The 24004-nt window shown below is 42.9% G+C and overlaps 1 protein-coding gene across 3 annotated transcripts in view; it reads right to left on the bottom strand.

Annotated features, from left to right (window-relative positions):
• Positions 1–2626: 2626 nt before the first annotated feature.
• The window catches only part of PDSS2 (decaprenyl diphosphate synthase subunit 2), a 122212-nt gene continuing 100834 nt past the window's right edge, over positions 2627–24004 (bottom strand). For 2 of the 3 annotated variants that reach the window (XM_030490546.1, XM_030490547.1), the window contains 2 exons: positions 15952–15987; positions 2627–4835 (listed from right to left, as the gene is read on the bottom strand). In XM_030490546.1, coding sequence (XP_030346406.1) covers positions 4677–4835; positions 15952–15987 — 195 coding nt within the window. In that variant the 3' untranslated portion in view covers positions 2627–4676. The remainder of the gene's footprint in view (positions 4836–15951; positions 15988–24004) is intronic. The other variant, XM_030490548.1, reaches the window with a different exon arrangement.

The following is a 24004-nucleotide window of genomic DNA, read 5'->3' as shown; positions in this document are numbered from 1 at the left end:
TTGTTTCTTCTTGATTATAGGGGTGACCAATAGAGTCGAGAGCTGGGTCTCTGGGTTTAGCCACAGTGCCCCTTTGTATGTCCTCAGATCCAGAGACCCTCTGCCCCTGCCCCCCCGAGGGTGCTGGACAGTGCTTGGTAGGCACATGAGCACAAGAAGCTGCGTCCCTTTAGCATTGCCAGGGCATCTTTTTCTCAAATATTGTGTCACTTTATCAGGATCCTGCACTTGTTGGGGGGTCGGGTCCCACAGCATCAGAGGTGAAAACTGTTCTGGATACCTGCCCGTATTCTCCCACAAACCTTGCCACACTGCCTCAGGGCACATCCCTGTGTGATGTTCCTAAATTGTCAGTTAACCTAAGGAAAAGCTGGAAACAGATTCTTGAGACACACCCATGTGAGCATTCTGATTACCTAGGGACGTTCAGAATACTGAAGAGTCGTTGTCAACAAGGTGAAAAGCAGCTAACTACCCTGCAGGAGATGAAGGGGAAGGTGTCTGTCTTTGTTTCCTGCGCAAATTGGCTCTCAGAGGAAAAGAAGGAAAAGGTGTAATTGTTAATTGTCTCCACGAGATGGTTCCCGAAGTACTGGGACAGCAGCAATGCAGAGCCCAAATACCAGATTAGGCTCAGGGCCAGTGCTTTCATCATCGTTCTCCGAGGCAAAACACAACGGAATACTAGACGGCACAGCAAACTGCAAAAGCCAAACCTTGCCTTTAACAAGCTCTCAGATTTGATGTACAGCAAGAGAGGGCACATAACACGGAGTGGGTACGGGAACACATAAACCTGCATCAAGAACAAGAAAGTCAGCATCGTGATCAGCAGCAGCTGAACAGGTATAGGAAGTTCCCTCTGGCATACTCTGCTCAGATACCTTGTTATCTGAACCCCACACTGGGTGCCCAAAAGGATTGTGGTGGGCTCACCCTGGATGGTAGCTAAAGCACTTCACAGCTACTCAGACACCCCCCCCCCCCAATGGGAGGGGGGAGAAATCAGAAGGGCAACAGCGAGGAAATTCGTGTCTTAAGTTAAAGACAGTTTAATGGGTAAAAGGGGAAAAAAAAGAGAATTAAAAAAAGAAACAAGTGATGCAAAAGCAGTCACCACCAGCTGACTGATGCCCAGACCGTCCCCAAGGAACAGACCTCCTGGAGCTGGATCCCCACAGCCCATCCCCAGTTCTTATTTCTGAGCATGTCGTTACATGGTGCAGGATCTCTCTGTGGTCAGTTCAGCTCAGCTGCCCCGGCCGTGCCCCCTCCCAGCCCCGCGCCCACCACCAACCCAGCCACTGGGTGTCAGAGTGAGGAGGAGAGAAAAGCCCTGCTGCTACATAAGCACTGTTGAGCAAGAGCTAGAACATCGGTGCGTGAGCAACGCTGTTTTGGTCACAAATCCAAAACACAGCACCATATGGGATGCTATAAAGAAAATTAACTCCATCACAGCAAGACCCGGTACATCAGGGTAAATTTTTGTTCTCCTCCTTACCCTTCCCAGTGACTCTGCTCCTGAAGTGGCCTATTTTGGGCTCACAGCCCAACAGGGATGATACAGAAGTCATGCAGGTCACTGGAGAGCTACCCTACTAGTCAGGTCTTCGCACACATGGCCACCAGGAGAGGCTGACAGAGCCGGGGCCACTCTGGCCAGTAAGAGGAGGTGATCAGGCAATTTAACTGCAGCACACACCTGCAGGATAGGGAATCATGGCAGAGACAGCAGAACCAAACAATGCCTGGCAGCAGCAAGTGATAAATAAGAGGCAACAGCCACCAGTTACAGGAAACCTTCACAAGAAAGGTGGAGCAGCACTAGGACAGGTTGCTCCATCCCTGGTGGCTCCCAAGACCAGACTTCGTGTTGGCAATAGTCCACTTCAAATGGGAGAATTGACTAGGTGACTTTCAGCAGTCCCTTCCAGCCAACATTTCTATTCTTGCAAGCACCTCATTCCCAAACAACCTTCTTATACAGAGTTATCACAATTGTGGAACTGGAAATGCTCAGCTGGCAGTGAAATGACTTTCTATCACAGAACTATGGAATAGCCATTCCAGCCACTGCAGATGTGCTCTTCGTAGGAGATGAATTCAGTTTAGTTTCAAAAGCAGTTGGGACCTTGTCCTGTATTTTGTGCACCTGCAGAATGGTCCAGCAATACAATACCTGGGATGAGTTCGGAGGAGCAGTTAGCAGGTATGTCTGGTTGAGTAGCTGGATAACTGAAGTAAATGGTGCAAATGCCTTCCTCAGCTGTCCCTCAAGACCAGAGGCCTCCCTCTCTCCAACCTCCCTGTGGAGGCAGGTAGGGAAAGGGAATCAAGGAGATAAAAATAAAACCAGAACTGCGTTAGGGTTCCACCATTGCTCAGAAATTGTATAAAGTGTGGGGAGTATGTTAATACACAGAAATGACTAACTGATCCAGAGTTTGACATAGGGATATAATAATTTGCTTGTAGTTTACCAGGAGAAAGCAAGACAACAAAAATTTCTCAACAATTACAGGCAAATAATTAAATATAAGATTACCTGATAATATTGATAAGGTTGAAGAATAGTTTAAGAGCAATAAGAACATTCTGGTGATAAAAATACCAAAAAAAGTCATTAATTTTTGCTGACTTCCCTTTATTAGTACAAAGTACAAATAAAAAAATTGTACTTTTATGAAAAAAATAAACCAGGTGTACACAGTTTTGCAGCATGTTTGACATTTATTTTACACAACTGAAGTGAGATGGCTCAGAATATCTCCAGCAGACCCAAGCTTCTTGCAGCCCTAAATCATTAGGAACCAATTATAGAGGTAAGACAAAGAGATGATGTATGGCTCCTACTATATGTAAAAAGCAGAGCCAGAAAAAGCTGAAATAGGACCCTGGTTGAATTTGGGTATTTCTTTCAAGCACATGTTTTACGTTAGCAGAACTTCTGGGAACATCACAGGTAAAAATGAACAGTGGTTAGCTAAGGCTGGCAGTGACTGCTGCTGCCTCGGCTAATCCACACTTCTTGGTGCTCATCTTGTCTCCAGCCATCCTGCTGCAGCAACAGAAGTGCCAGAGTCTCAGGAAATGCCAGGGCAGGCATGAAAAAGAAAGTGCAAGCAAGAAGGGGCCTGGTGTTGAAGCCATTCTCCAGAACAAAGTGAGACCCGAGTTCTGGATGCTGCTCCTAACCACAGACTGTGCCTCAAGGTTGCTTATTATACATATAATATTATGGTTTAATATAGGCATATATTACAGAGAATATTATGTACATTATATGCAGGGTGTATTTTCAGTGTATTTTTAGAGGACAGAGTTTTTATTTATATTTTGCATTCGGTGGAATGCAACACGCTGGTCTATGACAAACAAGCTGTGTGACAGGGGGAAGGAGTGCAGGGGGAGAAGGAGGGAGGGGAGAATTTAACAGAAATAACTCCACTTAGTGTTTGAGTGAGGGATGTAATGAAATCTGTTTGCTGTGCTAGCTGTCTCCAGATTGGGCTGTAATTACACCACAGAAGGAAGAAAGGTAGCTGAGTCTCAATCTAGATCATTTATGTAAACTCAGCCTTCTTGTCAACGGAGCTCTCAGATTGCATGCATGCAAACCACAAAAATCATTTCCTATGAACAAAACAGAGACGGTCTCAAATTGCAGGCTTCTGATACACCTTATATGCTGCCTGTAATTGGACTTCAAAATTCAACACACTGAGGTTCAAAACTTCCCCAGTATTTTCTGCTTTTTATTCAGTGTGGTGAAAGACTGTACGCACAGAAGAACATTCCTTCTTCCTTTCCGCCAAAGGCCGATGTCTAGCCTTACAAATTAACATTTATTTGGCTTAAACGCAAGTGTCACAAACCTAGGAAATTCTTTTGTGTAAGACTGTGTTGAAACAAGCTGCTGGATCTGAGGGAGGGATATTCCCTCCCCCAGAAGAGTTGGAAAAACCCCTTTGACCCAGAGCAACATCTATACACACAGTATAAAACCCAGGCAATCAGTTCCCTTAACAGAGCCAAATTAATATTTGATTAAATATTTTAAAGCTCCTACTTACCATGCTTGACACATTTTCTCAGCAAGTTTCTCAAATACGGAAAGCATTAGGTACAGGGCAATTTTACATTTGAATACATAAAAACAGTGTGAGGAGACACGACTGCGCGCAGACAGAGAGAGGATTTTCCCCCATTAATCCCCCAAACTGCCCTTCCCCTTGGTGAGCGGGTACGTTAATTCCTGGCTTCAGCAGCTCGCTCTCCCTGGGCAGGTTCGAGCAGGTTTCCTGTGACACCTGGATCTTCACGCCCCTCCATCCCTCCCTCCGGCAGGAAAACCACCGGCCTCCGCCCTGGCGCCGTCCCCGCCGGTGCCCAATCAATACCGACTTATTTCCTGTCCATTTGCTGAGGTCACGCAAACGGGACTCATTAATTATTTCTGCCGGTGCAGCCTCAAGTGCGCTTCTGGCACAACAGGCGAGAGCCGGCTCTGACCTTCTCTTAACTCCCCCCTCCCAAATTCTGCTGGTGGCGGCGGCAGCCGGCGCATCCCTCCGTTGGGACGATGAGGTGACCAGCGGTGCGGGGTGCTGTGGAGGTCCCTGCCGCGGTGCTCCCGCCGGCGGAGGGAGAGGAGCTCCTCCTGGGGTGGCAGGTCAGGGAAAGCGGGTCACGGCGTAGACAATGTTGGCCAAGGCGGCCCTGGCCTCGGAGGGAGGGAAGCGCTCCAGGGCTGCCAGCGCTCGGTTTCCGTGGAAGCGGCAGAGGTCGATGGCAGATGTCACACCTTTGCCGGCCTTGATCGCTCCCTGCAGCTGTCAGGAAACACAGGCACAACAGGGTGGGTTTCGGCAGGGCCGGCATGCTCCATTATCTCAGAGCACAGGGCTTCCACCACCCCTTCCTGAGGTAAAGGCGAGAACCAAAGCCACCAGACAAAGCTCTGAAACACTTTCAGCTGCTCTGTTGTTTCCCCCCTACAGCACAACTGTGGGTAATTTAAACTACATCACCCATCACTTTACCACCAGAAAGATGCTGGCTCTCCAAAGGGCATACAGTTAATAAAAACCACATACATTTTTAAATATCGGGACATTTCACACCCAAGCCACTGCCCCAGAGCTTTGTGCAGAACTGGCAGCTGAGCCGCTTGCTTGCACTTGTTTTCTGCAGTCAAAAACTGCATGTTATGAACAGCAATTCCACCCCCTGGTTTGGAAACAGGCACAGGATGACATGTGTTGAACTCTTGTCTTTTGTAGTACAGGTTTCTATTTATATACCATATGATTACATTTGGTACAGTGGACAAAAGCAAATTTTGTCAGTAAAATGGGACATGTTAAATTATCATACTGTGCTATATCCATGCAAATGCAGTCTTCTCAGAAAGGCTAGAGAATTTGACAATGGTTTGGTGATATTCCATGAAAATATTTTCTTTTTCATATGGTGTAACAGACATTTCATGGCAAGCTGCTGGAAAGATTTGGCACCTAAAACACTTGGGTAAACGACAGGTTAAATTTTCTATGAAATAACACAAACAAAAATAACAAACAGAACATGTTGGTTTTTCCCAGTATCTCAGCTTAGCTGAAGCTGTAAATAATAATCACACTTATTAATTAAGGGGTTTTTATTTTTAATTATTACTTTTCCTGAACAGCACCAGGAGACTGTCATGAAACACTGTTACGTTTTCCACCCTAAAATACAGGTGTTCCCAGAGCTGCTCCAGCCTGATGCCTCATACCAGGGCCTGGGAATGAAGGCCAGGTGGATCTTTGGGATTTAATTATCCCAAAAGCATGACAGCATTTCATGATCTTTAATGTGTCCCACCTGGCTTTCATAGCTGCCTTACATCATCACTGTATCAGCTTTTAAAAGAAGGGCTTTTCTCAAACACAGGTATCTACAGTAATAAATACGCAGAGTTTTATAAATTATGTTTTCCTCCAATACACAGCCCCATGCCCTGATTAATTTACCTTCTCAGTATAACCTTACTATAACCTTATCAAGCTAGTTTAAATCATATAAAAAAAAAAAAAATACTAAGCTATGACCAATCTGTAAAAGTCATCCATTTTTAATAGATACTTGCATTCATACAGAATGATGTTTCTTATCTGAGCACAAAGTGAAGTGGATTCATTATCTGTATTTAAAGATGAAATTAGCTGAAAGCATATTACAGTATTTGAGTGTTCAAGTCCCGGTTCATAAAAATTTTACTCTCCACTTCAGTGGAGAACCTTCCTGCGCTGTGCTCTGGAAAGGAACTTGCCCTAGGGCATAAATGCATTGCATAGCTAATTCAACACGTCTTCTAACAAATGGGAATCAGCTTCACAGCCAAGGTAGGGATAGGTGAGATAAGATACACTAGCAGTGTGAAAAGGCATTTCTTTCCCTTTTCTTGAGGCACAAGTTTGTGAGATGATAGAACCCACACATCTTGAAGCAACCTCTGCTGATTTGCTAAAGCTCATTAAATAGGTTTAGCATACCTTGTAATACTCATGTAAGTATACATTGAGATGTAAACAGGAAAGAAAATAGCCTCTAAAATGTCTTCAAACTGTTCTAAGGTCAGAGGAGCTTAGCTTTAAGCATGTGTGTTCACATATGTGTACTTATGACTTACTCATAACACCAGATCTGGAAGGGGAAGAATTCTAATGCAAGGACACAATCCATTTACACGCTTGTCTTGTGTAGCCCTTAGACACATGCAGTGCCTTGAAGCCAAAACAATCACAAAGCTTGTGTCAAACGGTATGCGGAAGAATCGCTATACAAAAATCAGGCTAATCCGCTACTGAATGTTTCCATGCAAACTTCAAGGAACTTCAAAATGAAAAATACCTGCTCATGTGGCAGGCTCCTTCCTCAGCTTCTCAGTTAGAAAAATTAACAATTATAGTCCATTAACGATTAATGAATTAATTAACAATTAATAGTCCATAAGAATGTACCTTTATCTTCCATTTGCAGAAGCAGCTGGTCAACTTAAATAAGCATACACTGAGGCAAAGCAGTCTGGATTAACCAGACTGCATGCTACTTCTATCTCAGCTGAGGTTGTAAAAGGAAAGGCGGGGGGAAGACTACAAATTGGGCTTCTTGTAGTGGGATAATTATTGAAGAAATACAGGATATAATTCCATAGGAAACCAGGCTTCAGTAGCACTGCTACATGGAAAAAACTCCCTAATTTAAGATGTAAGATGTACTGTTAGTTGTATTACATCTACATTTTCACACTCTCCTAATTTTTGAGCATCAATGATTTTATGTAATGAACTTGACAAACTAAGTACATAGAAAAAAAATCAATGTATCCAGTTTAGATGTATTATTTTGTAATTTCATTTGGAGAGCAGCAGCTAATTTTTGAGGCAAATAAACAGAAAAGCAAAATGAGCTGCTTTTATTTATTATTTTATAAACTTTAATTAAGCTCCCTCATTAATTTCTTCTAAATAAAGGAATTTGCTCTTTTAGTCTCAACTTATATGGCATCATTTTTTGCTTCAAACATATTTCCGCTTGTAGGAACAATTTCATCCATCATTAAAACACAACCTTTTTCAGATTTAATTCAGTAATTACAACTGAATACAAGTCAAAATACAGATTGCTTCAACACACGTTTCTCCAGTTGAACTCCTAGCTATGCTGGAATACTGCATTTTAACTTTTAAGCTTTTGTTCAGACCATTGGCACTGAAGCCCTACTTCATTCTAAAGGCGCCGAGAGTCTGACAAAAATCACCCACTGGGTTTTGGTTATTTAAACTCAGCTTTAAGGATAGTCTTGCAATAGTACAGCGAAGTTAAGGCTCACATAAGAAGTGCCACCCCCAACATACCAGCACTGTTTTCCTCCAGCACCTTCTATTTTCCTCAATATATTCAGATATTGATGAGACTCGACAGGTTTACCTTGTACACATTAAGCTCAGAATCCCAAATTTTTATCTCTGAAGGTGGTTCTATGAATCTAAGAAAAAGCAACAGCAACATCATCATCTTCATAGCCTGGGAAAAAAAATGCCTGGCTGAGTGCTGGGTCCTGCTCCGCCCAGCCTGTTCCATCTGCACTATGCTCAGCCTCATCCATTTGACTTGCAATTAAATTATTTTCATTTTTTCCTCATTTACTAATCTTTGGCTAGCAAAAGGAATAGCTCTGATCAAGAGTTACAGAAAGAGCAAAATAAAACAGATATGGAAAGGAGGGAACTGCTGAGGTTTCTCATTCTGAATGCTCTGAATACACACAGGAGGACAAACTGCTGAGTGAGAGACTAGGCTCTAGTTCTCCAGCCTCCTCCTTCCCTTCTCATCATTTCCTTCCCTTCAGTAGTCTTATACCAGCAAGCCAAGAGGAGAAAGGGACACTTTCTGAGCCCTTCTAACTTTAAGGCAGCTTTCCACTATCCCCCTCTGCACCCACATGGTCTAGTCATGTCCCACAAATGCATGGTAACAAGCCATTGATTGTTGCTTGAAGATTGCCCTTTGGAAATGAGACTGCCCACTGGAAAGGAGTGTTTTATATCAGCACCTTGGTTTCAAGCTTCCATTTCCTATCCTTCAGGAGACAACCATAAGCACCAAATAGTTGGAGTTGAGGCGTTTTCCACTCAACTGTCTGACATTTGCTGGGCCAAGAACAGAACCAAAACCCAGAACAGCAGCCACTTTCTATGTAAAGGGGGATCTGGGTTCAAGACCTTAGTCTCAGGGCTGCTTCCATCTCTCACGTGGATGGAATAAAGGTAGTTTTGGAGCAATAGCCATATAACAATATATAGAATCATAGAATAGGAAGGGTTGGAAAGGACCTTAAGATCATCTAGTTCCAACCCCCCTGCCATGGCCAGGGACACCTCGCACTAAACCACGTCGCCCAAGGCTCTGTCCAACCTGGCCTTGAACACCGCCAGGGATGGAGCATCCACAGCCTCCCTGGGCAACCCATTCCAGTGCTTCACCACCCTCACAGTAAAGTCAATTCGTGGTTCCGGCCCTATGTGTGGGATCAGAGGGATCCTTATGGATTAGAACTTTTACTTCCCTGTTCACAGGCTTATCCTTCTAAGTCCACCATAAAAGCAAAGAGTATACTTGTGTGCCACATCTCTCTGTTTATGAGTTATGAAGACATTAAAACTAAGAAATTATTTCCTGCACTAGAGCATGAAGTGAATAATAAAAAGAAAACCTGTGCTATGTCATACCATACAGGTCATACCATATATACAATTGTAGTGAACTCGCATTCCTGCTCGTACTTTGTGGCACTAATGTTTGGGGTTTTTTTATTAAGTATATACAGCACACTCATAAGGGATTCTACATTTGGATTAACTACTTTGATAGGATCTACATAGCTTTTAAATTTTACTGATTTGTTACAAATATACAAAGAGTAATAAAATGGCGGATCTCAAAACCAACTGCTAGTTTCACATATGGTACTAAATGGTCATCCAACAGCAGTTGCTTCTAAGCAGATTTGACAACATTTAAGTAGATTTTAATCAATGATCAACAGGCCAAGAGGTCCACATCCTGTTCTTCTGATGTTTCAACTACATTCTTTTTCCTTCACAGTTAGTTATCTACACACACACTTTTTTCTTGAAGCAGCATGTCCTTGCAGCAAAGGTCATCAGCCACTTCTTGGGCTGCATTAACAAGTGCATTCAGCAAGCAATTACTGCTTGTGGGACTATGTCTGGAGTTCTGTGCCCAATTTTGGGTAGTGAAAGTAAAAGCGAAAGTGAATGACACTGCCATACTACAGGAAGCACAGAAATGCTGGGAACTACTTAGTTCAGTCTCAAGAAGAGAAGGCTGCTATTCCTGTATCTCATGGGCAAGGAGTTTGAACTGGCCTCTTCTCAGCGGTGTGTGTGGAAGGGATGAGAGGCAATAGACACAGGTTACAGCCTGGGAAATGCTGATTATAGCCAAGGAAACAAGAAAATTCTTTTCCACCCAGAGGGCGGTTGAGCACTGGAACAGGTTGCTCAGGTTGGCTGTGAAATCTGTCCAAAACTCAACTGAGCAAACCCATACTGGCTCTGCTTTGAGTGAGAGTTTGGACCAAACATCCCCCAAAGGTCTCTTGCAACTTAAACTATTGTGTGATTCTGTGAATAGAGTTCAAAGTACTATGTTTCCCAGTCCCTTTGTTTTAAAAAGGCAAAGAGAAAATTCATCATCCATACAACAGAAGTATTTGCCTTTCAGACCAACTGTTCTGGATTGCTGTTGGACAGAATGGCTTCTCTGAGAGCAGCAAGAGGTCAAAGAAGCAAACTAGAGTCTGCTTGGATTTTGGAGACTGAAGAATTTAAGACGACAAAAACTAAGCAGGTGTTCAGGTACAATGACAACTAACTTCAAGTCTTCTCTGCTGAGATATTTCTACCTTATTTCGTAGCCAAAGGAAAGAAGATCCCTTTCAAATAGCTCTATAAGTAGAGCTATCTGAAATTGGGGGGGGGGGAGGGGGCGGAAGACTTACTGAATACATGGTGAATATTTTGGCTGTATTAGACTTTATGTGTAAAGGGAGAATGAGAACGCTGAAATTTTGCCCCCCTCAATGGTGAAATTTAGGACTGTTTCAGTGACAAGATATCAACAAGTAACTTCAGATTTTCTGTTGTTGTTTTAGAAGAATGATCCTAAACAGATAAATTTGTTATATACTGAAATCTTCCAGCATCATGCATTCTCTCTGATCTTGAAGTGAGCTAAAGCATTCTACATTTCTGAGGTACACAGTACTCACTGAAACAAAAAGAAACACCCAAACACAAAATTTAAATTGACCTGTGGCCGAGTGAGTGAATAATGCTCAGTTTGCAGTGTTCTGCACTGGCTTTTCTAAATTTGTTTTCTGTTTTGTGGGAACATTGTGCTCAGTAAGCACTGATGTTTTAGACTGCTGAAATGTTACCTTGAAAAGGTACCAACACGTTTCACAGCTAGTAGATCAATTTGTCAACTTTTTTCCTTTGTTTTATAAGTACCTTGGAATGTCTCAGCACCCACTCTTACAGTTTTTGTGGTTGGACAGAGAGTTATGCTCTTCCTTCTCAAAATGTATTGGACAATCATTTAATTACATCACTTCATAATGTCAAATGATAATTACTTTTTTTCCTAAATCTTTGTTGGCTATATGCAGCATGATACGCACTATTTATCCAATATTTTTTTACAATCTGTTTCCATACAAAAGGTAAAGAAATGCATCTTTAAAGGGCATAAACACCCTCCAGAAACTTCCATTAGCAGAGTAGGATTTATTTTCTTTATTCATTTGACAAACAGAAAAATTCCCTTTTATTTCAAACTCAAAACCACCCTACCCAGAAAGAGACCAAATCTGGAGAGAGTCACCCCCAACAGCTGAGGAAAGATGGGCTGCTTACAGGGGCACTGCTACTCCAGCTGTTATGCAGTTCTTGGGATACACATTGCCAAAAAATTGTAAGTCGTCCCCAGACAATGATTGATTGTACAGACCCCTTAATATTTTAGAAGAAACACCAACTGCTTCTCCTGATGCCTTTCCGTGCCTTTCACAGTGAACTTAACAAGGCCCACTGAGGCCCACTAGCTTTTAAATCTAAACAGTGGTAGTTAAGTGATGACTTTTTCCCAAAAAGGATGAATTTCTTAAATCACATTAAGGCAAAGAGTGATTGTTAATTGTCACCTTAGCATACACAAACAATTCACTTGGTACTTATATTAAAAGATGTGATGATTTGCTTTAATGAAACAAAAGCTGTGCTGGATTCTCACCCCAAAAGAGCCATGGAAAATACTCACTCATTAAAAACAAAGATGCAGCTGATTTTTGGTACTGGATGTCCACCTTGATAATGCAGATGTGGTTAATTCCAACAAAGGAGAAAATTGCTTCTTCTGAATGGTTTTGGCTGCTTTGGTAATATCATAACACATCAAACCCCCTATATTCAGTAAATCTCTGACTGTTCTCTTTGTTTGTTTGTTTTTTAATATATGTAACAAAAGGAACTAATAGCAGTGGTTGCTCCAAAACAAATGAGACAAATTTTCATGGAAAACCACCACATGTCATAAGCATCCACAAACAACAATCCTCTGTTTTTAACTCTTGTTGCATTTCAGGAGCAAAAGACTCTTTGGCCTATGGTCCCATGACACATCTCACGATGATTCTCTGGACTTCAAACAAACATAACCACATGACTACTGTCATTTCCACCTGTAACTGTAAACCTGCTCTGCTGGTAGCACTGCGGCAGGATGAACGCGCTGTGGTGGTCAATGCTGAGCTGGGAAAGGGGAGCCATGCGACTCTTGCTAACACAACTGGATGGCACTGTGTCACTGTTATTAGTTGCATGACAGTAGGGTGTCACTGAGAAACCTCCTTGTTTCCAAATGTGACCTTTCCTCTTTTTCTCTTTCCTACCATATGGGAAGTGAAGACATTAGTGCCATGAATGGCTGGATCTACCGCTTCTTGACTCATGCTACTTCCAAGTACAAAATATACAAAAGCTGCTGTCAGGCACAGCGTTTCAATATACAAACCGAGGTGTGTAACAGCATACTATGCTGATGCACCATATGTCCCATGCCAGTTTGGATGAAAGGCCTCTGTAAGAGCCACCAGAGCAAATGGACAGGGCTACCATAAAAATAAAGTTTTGCTATGTCCTCTTTTACTTGACTCAATGCATCCTTTCTGCATTCATTTAGAAAAACAACAAATCCTTGCGGTAGCATATTCATTAGCTGCAAAACACAGGATTTATTTCTTTATTTAGCCTTATAATTCTTCTAGAGCCTTGGCCAGAAAACAAGCATTATTCCCAGCTTACTCATTTCTGCTACTAGTTGTGCCTTTGTTACACTCATTTAACAAGTCTGTGTACTGCCAAGCACCATTAAGACCTTTACTTCAGTGGAGAGTTTTTAATCAATATTATAAAATAGTTACAATTAAATTGAGAATCTCAATTTATTGTTTTAGAATTACACAGCTTATCTTGCATGCAAAGTAGATGTAAAATGGATAAAAGCTTTCTGGTTTGAAAAGTCTGAGATTTTTGCCAAAATAACACATACAAATGAGGTGACGAGGAAAGTTACTGTCTCTTTCAATGACATACACGAATTCTGTCCCTGCCATATACTGGTACTTTCTCTTTTGTTATCTGAGAAATACCACTAAAACAGAGCTGAAACTACTTCTTCATCTCTGGTAAAGGCTTTCAAACACCACAATGGTGCATCAATGATTTGTGTGGATATGGTGTGATGGGGGGTGGGGGGGAGGGAGGAGGAGGAGAGGGAAGGAAGAGTGAAACATTCAGATACTACTGTGAGAAAAAATATTCAGAATCATAGACCTTAAAATAAGCCTTTTCTGATACCAAAGTCCTTCTGATAAAAGGATTTGAGAAAAGCTGGGAGAAAAAAAGTACTAAAAGATTTTTGCAGAACATAGTGACCTTATTGACATGACAGTTTCAGACCTAATTAAATTAATAGAAAGCATTTCACTACTGTGTGTCAGAGCCCTCACTAAATTTACTAGTAACATCTAGGTATCTTTTTGTCTGTGAAAAAACCAGGCGTATCATTTTAATATAACACACACCAAAACAATAATTCAAAATTCTGGAGCAGTCTCATAACTGAAATAAGACCTTTGCTTTTTAGGGAGGAAAGTTAAATGGGAGGACCTCAATTTCTCAAATTTAACTTCACTCATTATTGTGATTGAAAGCCATAGCAAATACAGTAGAATATTCTTAAACAGGCTAAACAGTTAACGATTTCTGTATACATATATTTATGAATTCAACTAAAGGAGCACCATTTTTATCTCAACTAAGTGGCACACTGAAGTTCATAACAAAAATTAGAAGTACAAAAATAATACAAATTTTCAGAATTTCTACAGGTAGATTTGGTGACCTTTGCTTTTACAAAATGAAAGAGGACATATTTTGGAGACTCAATGAGAAACAAGCCCCCAGATTTGATTAGGAACATTAAAGTATTTCTAGCAACTAAACAGAAAGATGAGAGGGGCCCTTGATACTGAGAAGAAAAGACTGAGCAATGTGCAAAACACTGATTCTAGTGATGCAGAAATAAAGACAACATAGCAAAGGGTGAAAAAGAAATAGTAATTTGTACTGCACAACATGCCTTCTAATTGGCATGTACTGGTCCAGCTACTATGCCAGGGTGAACTACAGATTACTGGGTTCATTTAGCATGGATGTAACTAATGATGACTTCTTTTAAATGAAGAAAGATAGGAGAGAGGGGCTTAACATCATATTTTTGAAAGCGATTTCTGAAAAAACCAAAGTTGGTGGGGTTTTTTTTGAGCTCACAAAAACCATGGAGAATTTTTCACCATCATTACTATACTCATATCACCTGTGCTTGTGTACGAGATCATTAGCCAGAGCCAGTAAAATCACATGCTTTATGGCTGAAGTCATTTGCTCAATATACAAAACTTGAAGGGCTTTTCCCCCTTCCTTTCCTTTTATTCAGGTGTCCAAGTTGCCTAAGCACAGTATATTTTTTTAAATTTCATGGATGGATCCAAAAAATGAAATAATTTCAGTCAAAATACAGAATATGCTGACAAATATTTAATCCAGTGAAGCAAATGTAGATGCTTCCTCTCCCCCCCCCTCCCCCTTTCTCTTTTAATTATGGAAATGACACTGGGTAGATCACAGTTGTAGCAATTTAAAGGAAAAAACCATTCTGGAGTTAAGAAAGCACATAGCCCATTTTAAACATTCACAGAAGTGTCTCAGACATATTTGAAGAAGAAATTTAGTGCTTTCAGTGGCGATTTAGAAAGTCACAGTCATAACAGTTTTCTTCTATTGTAGAACAAAAAAAAAGGCACAATGATTTTAAATAGCAAGCTAAGGCTGAGATCTTTTCTATGTTCTAAGAGGATTTTTTAATAATCCAAATTACATATTTTCTTAATAGAGTAATTACAGGAACAGTCTGACCTGTACCTGTGAGTTAGCCTTCCATGCTAGCAACAATAGCTGCAACACTTCAGGCCCCAGTTCAAGAAGCAATTATCAATCATGCATGAGGCTCAATAATTAATATGTTATTTTCCACTGATGCTGGAGGTAACTGACTGGACCCTCATAATTTACCTAAGACTCCAAACAAGCCAGGTTTGTGCTTGGTGAGTCAGCTGGGGACACAATGTCACCTGTCTCCCCCACAAGCATGCTGTGCTCCAGTATTTAACTAGGAACCTTCCGAGCCATCTCCTGCAGCTCTCAAGAGCTTTACCAGTGTCCCAGCTATTTTAAGCTAATTAGTTCAGGTCTGCCTTTACTATACAGCAGTCCCAGTAGCAAATACAGTGGTGACTTAACTAAAAGTTATAATGGGAACTGGAAGAAACACAAATTATTATAACACATGTGTATGTATATTTTTTAATAGATGGCATGGCATTAAGGTGAGATTAAGTAACTGCATACTCTATCAATACATAGAGACTGCTGATGGGAGCTAACCCACAAATAACTGCAGAAAAAGAAGACAGCAAAACCCATCAGAAGGCTGGTTTCAAAACCAAGTTTGGGGAAGTAAATGGGATAAATAATGGCAAACATCATTATTACATAGCTACATCTGATAGTTACAGTACAGCCCACTATTACTGCCTTTTTAAAATCAAGAAATTGCACAAGCCATTTTCTCTCCCTCCGTATACACATGCACAAATTATAAACTGACTTTAGAAAGTTGCTCTCGACTGTCAAGAATATCCTTGAAATATTACAAAAAAGCTTTACAAATACTGAGATTTAAATGCAATTTACCAACCTTCTTGTAGTCCATGATATTTCCTTTTCCTTGTGCCTTAAAGAGAAAGAGAGATTTTATGTAAGACATTACATACTACTGACTAAAGTTGCAAGAATAAAGAATGCAATTACAAGAGCTACTACTTTAAACTGACTTTCTTTAGGAGTCTGCTACAGAAAAAAAAAACCCCCAAAATACAACCAAATGTGTTACCAGCTTATACAACATGGTTCTGTTTCAGACATGAGCTGCAGATACTCAATGTAATTTTTAGGTTTTTTATCATGACTTGCGGTTAAACATTTGTTGAAATCAAAATGTTTTGGTCCTAAGAAATCTTGCTGTTTGCATTAATTAATCTCTCCCATGAGATTCCAAAATAAACTATCCTTCTTATCAATAACAACAGGATTTATTTTCTTAAGAGAGTACTCTCCACATATCCACAGTGATTTGCACACAGGTAATAGTCTAGTGCTGTCCAAAGGGGATGTCCGGACCATGTCAGTGCTATTAGACCTAGGTCAGAAGTAGTTTTGCTTTAGAATTGTATTTAAGTATCAGCATTATTCTTTATTTAGGTAGCAGATACACACAATCTGTAACTCCTAATACATTCAGAAAGAAGTATGAATAAATTCTAAATTTCTTCTTGCCCAGATGCAGAAAAGTATGTGGTCCAGCTTTCTCTTTTTGTAGAAGAGATGTCTGTCTTTCTCACCCAGTGGCAGTGGTCTGCCAGATGCAGAGCATTCCTGTTTAACCAGCCTGAAGCCCTTCCCTGAGGTCACATCCTGCTTTATCATTATCACCTCATCCAACTCCAGCTCTACTCTTTTTAAGACACATTGAGAAAAAAAATCACCCATTTTTTTCCCCTAGCCTCCACAAGGGAAGACCACAAAACTCAGTTCTTCCGGAACACATCTCCTGAAAAGATGTAGATTAGGATCACTGCTTCTCAATGTCCTCTGTGGGGACTTCAGAGAGCAGCCAAGGGCAGCAGTTGAGCTGGCATAAGGAGAAAAGCTGAGGCCTGCACTGGCAAGCACAGCATTGAAGAGATGTTATTGAGATGGCACAGATTTGGAAAATTAATTAATTTTTGTAAGGGAGGAAGAACAGAGAAAAGAACCAATGAGAGACTGAGCAAGCAGAACAGGAAGGAAAACAGTAAATATCAAAACTTGTTTCTCTGAAGGAGAAAGAGGACTGATCCGTGAAATCTCTTTATTACTCTCTTTAAGCTTCTTAAGAGTTAGCTTTTCTGGAATGCGTATTAAGAAAACAGCCTGATAGCATTTGGGAGTAGTAAAATCACTGCCAGTAACTGCTTCCTTATTTGTGTATTTTCATCTCCTCGATTTGCCAACTTTTATTCGTACTGGTTGGATCTTACAGCTTCTTCAAAATATATCTATCAAGTTATATTGTATATCAGAACACACGACAGATACGTCCTTTAACAAATGACTGCCTATATGCAGATTCACACTGCAGTGGAGAATTTGCCAACTTGTTAGAGGAAGGTGCTTGTTAGTCTTGGCAATACTGGGAAAGGTATGCTCAGCATGCCGCCTCCTCCACTTAATACACATTACAAGCAGCAAGAAGTTCTTTACTGTGAGGGTGGTGAGGCACTGGAACAGGTTGCCCAAAGAAGTGGTAAATGCTCCATCCCCGGTGGTGTTCAAGGCCAGCTTGGACGGAGCCTTGGGCAACATGGTCCAGTGTGAGATGTCCCTGCCCATGGCAGGGGGGTTGGAACTAGATGATCCTTTCCAACCCCAACCATTCTATGATTCTATGATTTTCTCAAGAATTCAAGTCAATGGCAGTTGTGCTTCTGAAGCAGCAACCTTAGCTAACCTGTTTCCTAAGCCCTCTTTACTACAACTGCATCTTTGCTTGCTTTCTTCTTACCATCTCAATAGTTTGGCTCTTTGACTTTTACTGACCCCAACCTCAGACACACAGACTTTTTTTTCCTTTTACATCAGACTTCTGCATCTGTTTTAGCTTCCTCAAAGGTACTAAGCCTGTCTTGCAAAAGCTATACACTCTTACCAAACTTAGATAACTTTCTAGGCCTCACTGCTTGGTTTGGGAGCTCAGCCTCTGAATGTCAGGACTTGGGGCCCTCAAAGAAAAGATTCTGCTTACCAACCATATTAGACACATGAACAGCCAACTCAACTCAGCCTTCCTCCTGAACACCAAAGATCGCCATGTGCCAGTAGTGAGGGACAGTAATACCATTACATTCTTTATTAGTAAATAAGGTGGTGTGAAATCACCTCACCTTGCCAGGATCCAAAAACAATCCCCGAATCCCCTGTTAAATTACTGAGAATGCACCAGATAAGTAGACCGCAAGGTTTAACAATGCTTTTGGAGCAGGTTTTCAGGATGTCTTCCGAAACTGACTTTTCTTTCTCAGATGAGATGGTCCCTTTTACATGTCTTAAACCCTATACTTGAGAAATGCTTGATAAAGCATTTGATAAATGCTTTTCTTCCAGCCCTGCTTCTTCTGAGAAGGCTCAGAAAGATATGGTGCAAGGCACATGGTTTACATTGGCCTAGATTTGATAGTTCTAGTTTCTGACTTACCCTTTTTTTAAATTACAAATGCTATGAGCTAAGATGGATTCTGGACTTGTAGACTTGAGGGATTCCACTAAATTCTTCACTCAAACTTTGATCTTTTGTACCTCACTGCTTAGATGTCAGATGCCTGTTGAAGCCAGAGAATTTTTGCTCTTGTCTAGTAAGTGGTATCTGTAAATGGCTAAAAGTGACTAAGTCTTCTGGTTTTTGACCCCTAGGAAATCCTCATCCCACAATCCTGAATTATCTGCTAAATTTTAAGAATATGGGTCTTTCCAAAAGCTCAGTGGGACTGCATTACAACACACTGTCTGAAGAAGAGCATTCAAGCATTTGTCTGTCTACCAGTGTTTCCTGAGAACCATTTAAGGTTGCGTGGTTTGGTGTGGTGTTTTGTTTGTTGATTAAAAAAAAAAAAACCTTAAGAAAAAAATAAACCAAAATAAAACCAAAACATTTTATGTCTCTACTCTAACTCATACTCCTTTTAATATAGACACTTGACCAAACAGTTCATTGGGCATTTTAGTTTTAAATGCACAAAGGTGGGCAGTGTTGGTGGTGAGGCCAGTGAGAACAAGAGAGACTTGGGTCTTTATGGATCATTCATTCCTGTATGTGTGTGTGTGTGTATATATATATTTATATGTGTGTGTGTATACATATATATGTATATATATGTATATATCCATGTACACACACACACATACGTAAACATTATTTTTCCTCCTTTGACAAGGCTTCTCTCTACACACATCCCAAGTCCCTTTTAAGGCAGTCTCTAAATTTCATCCAGATCAGAATCTAATCTTCTCAAAGCACATATATCTAGCTTTTATGCAACCTTCCACACCTGGATATCTGATGTGTTTTGCTCTTTCCAAATGAAGAGACAAGGGACCTTGAAGACAAGGTCTTCAGCTCAGCAGCAGAAAGGTGCAAAGACTACCCTGGGAATAATCACTGTATCCAGACCTCTGACAAAAGAGCTGTGGTGAGACAACCACAGATATTCTGGGCCCTCCACAGAAGTTCAGGCATCCTTCATGAGCTTTCTGTAAACTGCTTTCATTTAAGATATGCTTGATAGGCACTGAGTTCCAGCCACATGCTCTCAGAGCAGTATACCACTGTGGAGGCTACTAGGTGCAATGGGGCTCTCTTTCTTGAACTCCAAAACCTTCCTGTAGGAGAAGGAAGCTGCTAAGGCGAGGTGCTGCCTTTAATCCATTGTACAAATGCTTATATGGGAAAACAATCAAAGGAGAAAGCCAGATTACTTAGCAGTAATTAAAGGTCTATAATGTGATTTCCATATGCCCCAGCTACTAAGAAAAATTCTACCTGCCAGGGACTGAGTATACTGTGCATGCTTTGCTTATTTAAACCGTATAAATGAAATTGCACAAGAGGGCCGCTTATGAGCATACCCTTATGAGTACTGCCAACACAAGAAAGTCTCTGGTTTGAGTGGCTGGCCTACACTGAATAGAATTATAGAATCATAGAATAGTAAGGGTTGGAAAGGACCTTAAGATCATCTAGTTCCAACCCCCCTGCCATGGGCAGGGACACCTTGCCCTAAACCATGTTGCCCAAGGCTCTGTCCAACCTGGCCTTGAACACCGCCAGGGATGGAGCATCCACAACCTCCCTGGGCAACCCATTCCAGTGCCTCACCACCCTCACTGTAAAGAACTTCTTCCTTATATCTAATCTAAACTTCCCCTGTTTAAGTTTGAACCCGTTACCCCTTGTCCTACCACTACAGTCTCTAAGGAAGAGTCCCTCCCCAGCATCCTTATAGACCCCCTTCAGATACTGGAAGGCTGCTCTGAGGTCTCCATGCAGCCTTCTCTTCTCCAGGCTGAACAGCCCCAACTCTCTCAGCCTGTCTTCATACGGGAGGTGCTCCAGCCCTCTTATCATCCTCATGGCCCTCCTCTGGACTCGCTCCAACAGCTCCATGTCCTTTTTATGTTGAGGACACCAGAACTGTACACAGTACTCCAAGTGAGGTCTCACAAGAGCAGAGTAGAGGGGCACGATCACCTCCTTCGACCTGCTGGTCACGCTTCTTTTGATGCAGCCCAGGATACGGTTGGCTTTCTGGGCTGCAAGCGCACACTGCCGGCTCATGTTAAGCTTCTCGTAAACCAACACCCCCAAGTCCTTCTCCGCAGGGCTGCTCTGAATCTGTTCTCCGCCCAACCTGTAGCAGTGCCTGGGATTGCCCCAACCCAGGTGTAGGACCTTACACTTGGCTTGGTTAAACTTCATAAGGTTGGCATTGGCCCACCTCACAAGCGTGTCAAGGTCCCTCTGGATGGCATCCCTTCCCTCCAGCGTATCAACCGAACCACACAGCTTGGTGTAGTCAGCAAACTTGCTGAGGGCGCACTCAATCCCACTGTCCATGTCGCCGACAAAGATGTTGAACAGGACCGGTCCCAACACCGATCCCTGAGGGACACCACTCGTTACAGGTTTCCAACTGGACATCGAGCCATTTACCACAACTCTTTGCGTGCAGCCATCCAGCCGGTTCTTTATCCACCGAGTGGTCCATCTATCAAATTGATGTCTCTCCAATTTAGAGACAAGGATATCATGCGGGACAGTGTTGAACGCTTTGCACAAGTCCAGGTAGATGACGTCAACTGCTCTGCCCCTCTCCATCAGTTCCGTGGCTCCATCATAGAAGGCCACCAAATTGGTCAGGCAGGATCTCCCCTTAGTGAAGCCATGTTGGCTGTCACCAACCACCTCATTGTTTTTCATGTGCCTTAGCATGTTTTCCAGGAGAAACTGTTCCAAGATTTTGCCAGGCACAGAGGTGAGACTGACTGGTCTGTAGTTCCCTGGGTCTTCCACCTTCCCCTTCTTGAAAATGGGGGTTATATTGCCCTTCTTCCAGTCACTGGGAACTTCACCTGACTGCCAGGATTTTTCGAATATGATGGACAGTGGCTTAGCAACTTCATTCGCCAGCTCCCTCAGGACCCGTGGATGGATTTCATCAGGTCCCATGGACTTGTGCACGTTCAGGTTCTTAAGGTGGTCTCGAACCTGATCCCTACAGTGGGCCTAAGGTCTTCGTTCTCACAGTCCCTGCATCTGCTTTCCAAGACTTTCGTGGTGTGGTCAGAGCATTTGCTGGTGAAGACTGAGGCAAAGAAGTCATTAAGAACCTCAGCCTTCTCCAAATCCATGGTAGCCAGTTCTCCTGATAGCTTCTGAAGAGGGCCTACATTGTCCCTAGTCTGTCTTTTATTTGCTACGTATCTATAGAATCCTTTCCTGTTATCTTTTACATCCCTTGCCAAACTTAATTCTAGCTGGGCCTTAGCTTTCCTAACCTGGTCCCTACCTTCCTGGGCAATGCTCCTATATTCTTCCCAGGCCGCCTGCCCTCGCTTCCACCTTCTATAAGCTTCTTTTTTCCCTCTAAGTGTCCTCAGCAGCTCCTTGTCCATCCATGGAGGTCTCCTGGCCCTCCTGCTGCACTTTCTTCTAGTCGGGATGCAACACTCTTGAGCACGTAGCAGGTGATCCTTGAATACCGACCAGCAGTCTTGGGCCCCCCTGCCCTCTAGGACTGTATCCCATGAAACCTTACTAAGGAGGTTCCTGAAGAGGCCAAAGTCTGCTTTCTTGAAGTCCAGGGCAGTGAGCTTGCTGCACGCTCTTCTCACCGTCCTGAGGATCTCAAACTCAAGCATCTCGTGATCACTAGAGCCAAGGCTGCCCTGGAGCATCACATTTCCAACCAGTCCCTCCCTGTTGGTGAGCACAAGGTCCAGCATGGCACCTCTCCTCGTCGGCTCCTCTACTGCTTGAAAGAGGAAGTTGTCTTCCACACAATCGAGGAACCTCCTGGATTGCTTGTGCCGGGCCGTACCGTCCCTCCAACAGATGTCAGGATGGTTGAAGTCTCCCATGAGGACAAGGGCCTGTGAGCGTGAGGCTGCTCCTATCTGTCTGTAGAGCGCTTCATCCACAGAGTCCTCTTGATCAGGCGGCCTGTGACAGATCCCCACCATAATGTCCCCCATTGCTGTTTTCCCTTTGATCCTGACCCACAAACACTCTGTTACCTCATCACCCGTCCCCAGACAGAGTTCCATACTCTCTAGCCTATCACTGACATAGATAGCAACGTCCCCTCCCCGTCTGCCTGGCCTGTCTTTTCTAAACAGCCTGTAACCTTCCATTCTGACACTCCAGTCATAGGAGCCATCCCACCGTGCTTCTGTGATACCAATGACATCATATTCCCGTAGCCTTGCACACATCTCTAATTCCTCTTGCTTGTTCCCCATACTACGGGCGTTTGTATAGAGGCACCTTAGCCGAGCTCCAAATGCAGCCGACTCAATGGCTGGGGCAGCTGGAACATCTCTGCATCGCTCCAAGCACTTATTACAGGTGCTGGCAACTGACCAGGAATGTTGGGATGGATCAATGCTCCCCTCCCCCAACACATCTAGTTTAAAGCTTTCTTGACCAGCCTGGCAAGCCTCCTACCAAAACAGCTCTTCCCCTTCTTTGTCAGACCAGCTCCACCAGCCTCCAGTAGACCTGGCCTCCCAAATGGAGCCCCATGTTCTAAATAACCAAACCCCTGACTATGGCACCACCATTCTAACCATTTATTAACCTGCCAAATGCGCCTAGCTTTTTTAAGGTCCTCCCCTTTGTCCTGGAGAATCGATGAAAAAAAACTATCTGAGCTCCAGAGCCCCTAACCACCTCTCCCAGGGCTCTGTAGTCCTTCTTAATGTTCTCCAGGCTACTGCTATCTATATCTCTAGCACTCACATGGACCACTAGAAGGGGGTAATAGTCAGCAGGACTTACCAGAGCAGGCAGCCTCTCAGCAACATCCCTGATCCGAGCCCCTGGCAGGCAACACACCTCCCTCGAGACTGGATCAGGCCGGCAGATGGGTGCCTCTGTGCCTTTCAAAGTAGAGTCCCCTACTACTATGACGCTCCGCTTTTTCCTGGAGGCACCAGTGGGGATCCTCTCTACTGGTGCATCAGCAGGATGCTCATTAGGTGTGGTGGGTGCTTTCTTGTTAGCCCCCTGCAAAACTGTGAAGCGGTTCTGGGTGGGGACATCAGATTTAGGAGGAAGTCCCTTGTCGTTAATTGTCCTCTTCCTCCTTTTTTTGTTAGTTTTTCTCGTAACTAATTCCCATCTTTCCGGGTTGCTGCCCTCCTTCTTTCCTATGTGAGCAATGCTGGACGTTTGCAGCCCCTGCGCAGTTTGGGCCTGGAGCAAGCAGCCCAGCTTCCTCTCAGCTTCCCTGGCATCTTTTAGCTCTCCAACAGCCTCCCGCAGCTCAGCCACCTGCTGCAGGAGGACGCCACCAGGGCGCACCGAGTGCAGCCCTGTCCATTTTGCACCCTCGCCTCAAGAGACCAGTCGAGGCACTCTCTACACTCCGAGGTCTGCG

Source organism: Strigops habroptila, chromosome 6 (assembly GCF_004027225.2).
Source record: "Strigops habroptila isolate Jane chromosome 6, bStrHab1.2.pri, whole genome shotgun sequence".
Classification (NCBI taxonomy): domain Eukaryota; kingdom Metazoa; phylum Chordata; class Aves; order Psittaciformes; family Psittacidae; genus Strigops; species Strigops habroptila.
Note: the sequence above shows the minus strand (reverse complement) of the source record. Positions and strands in the feature narration are given on the sequence as shown.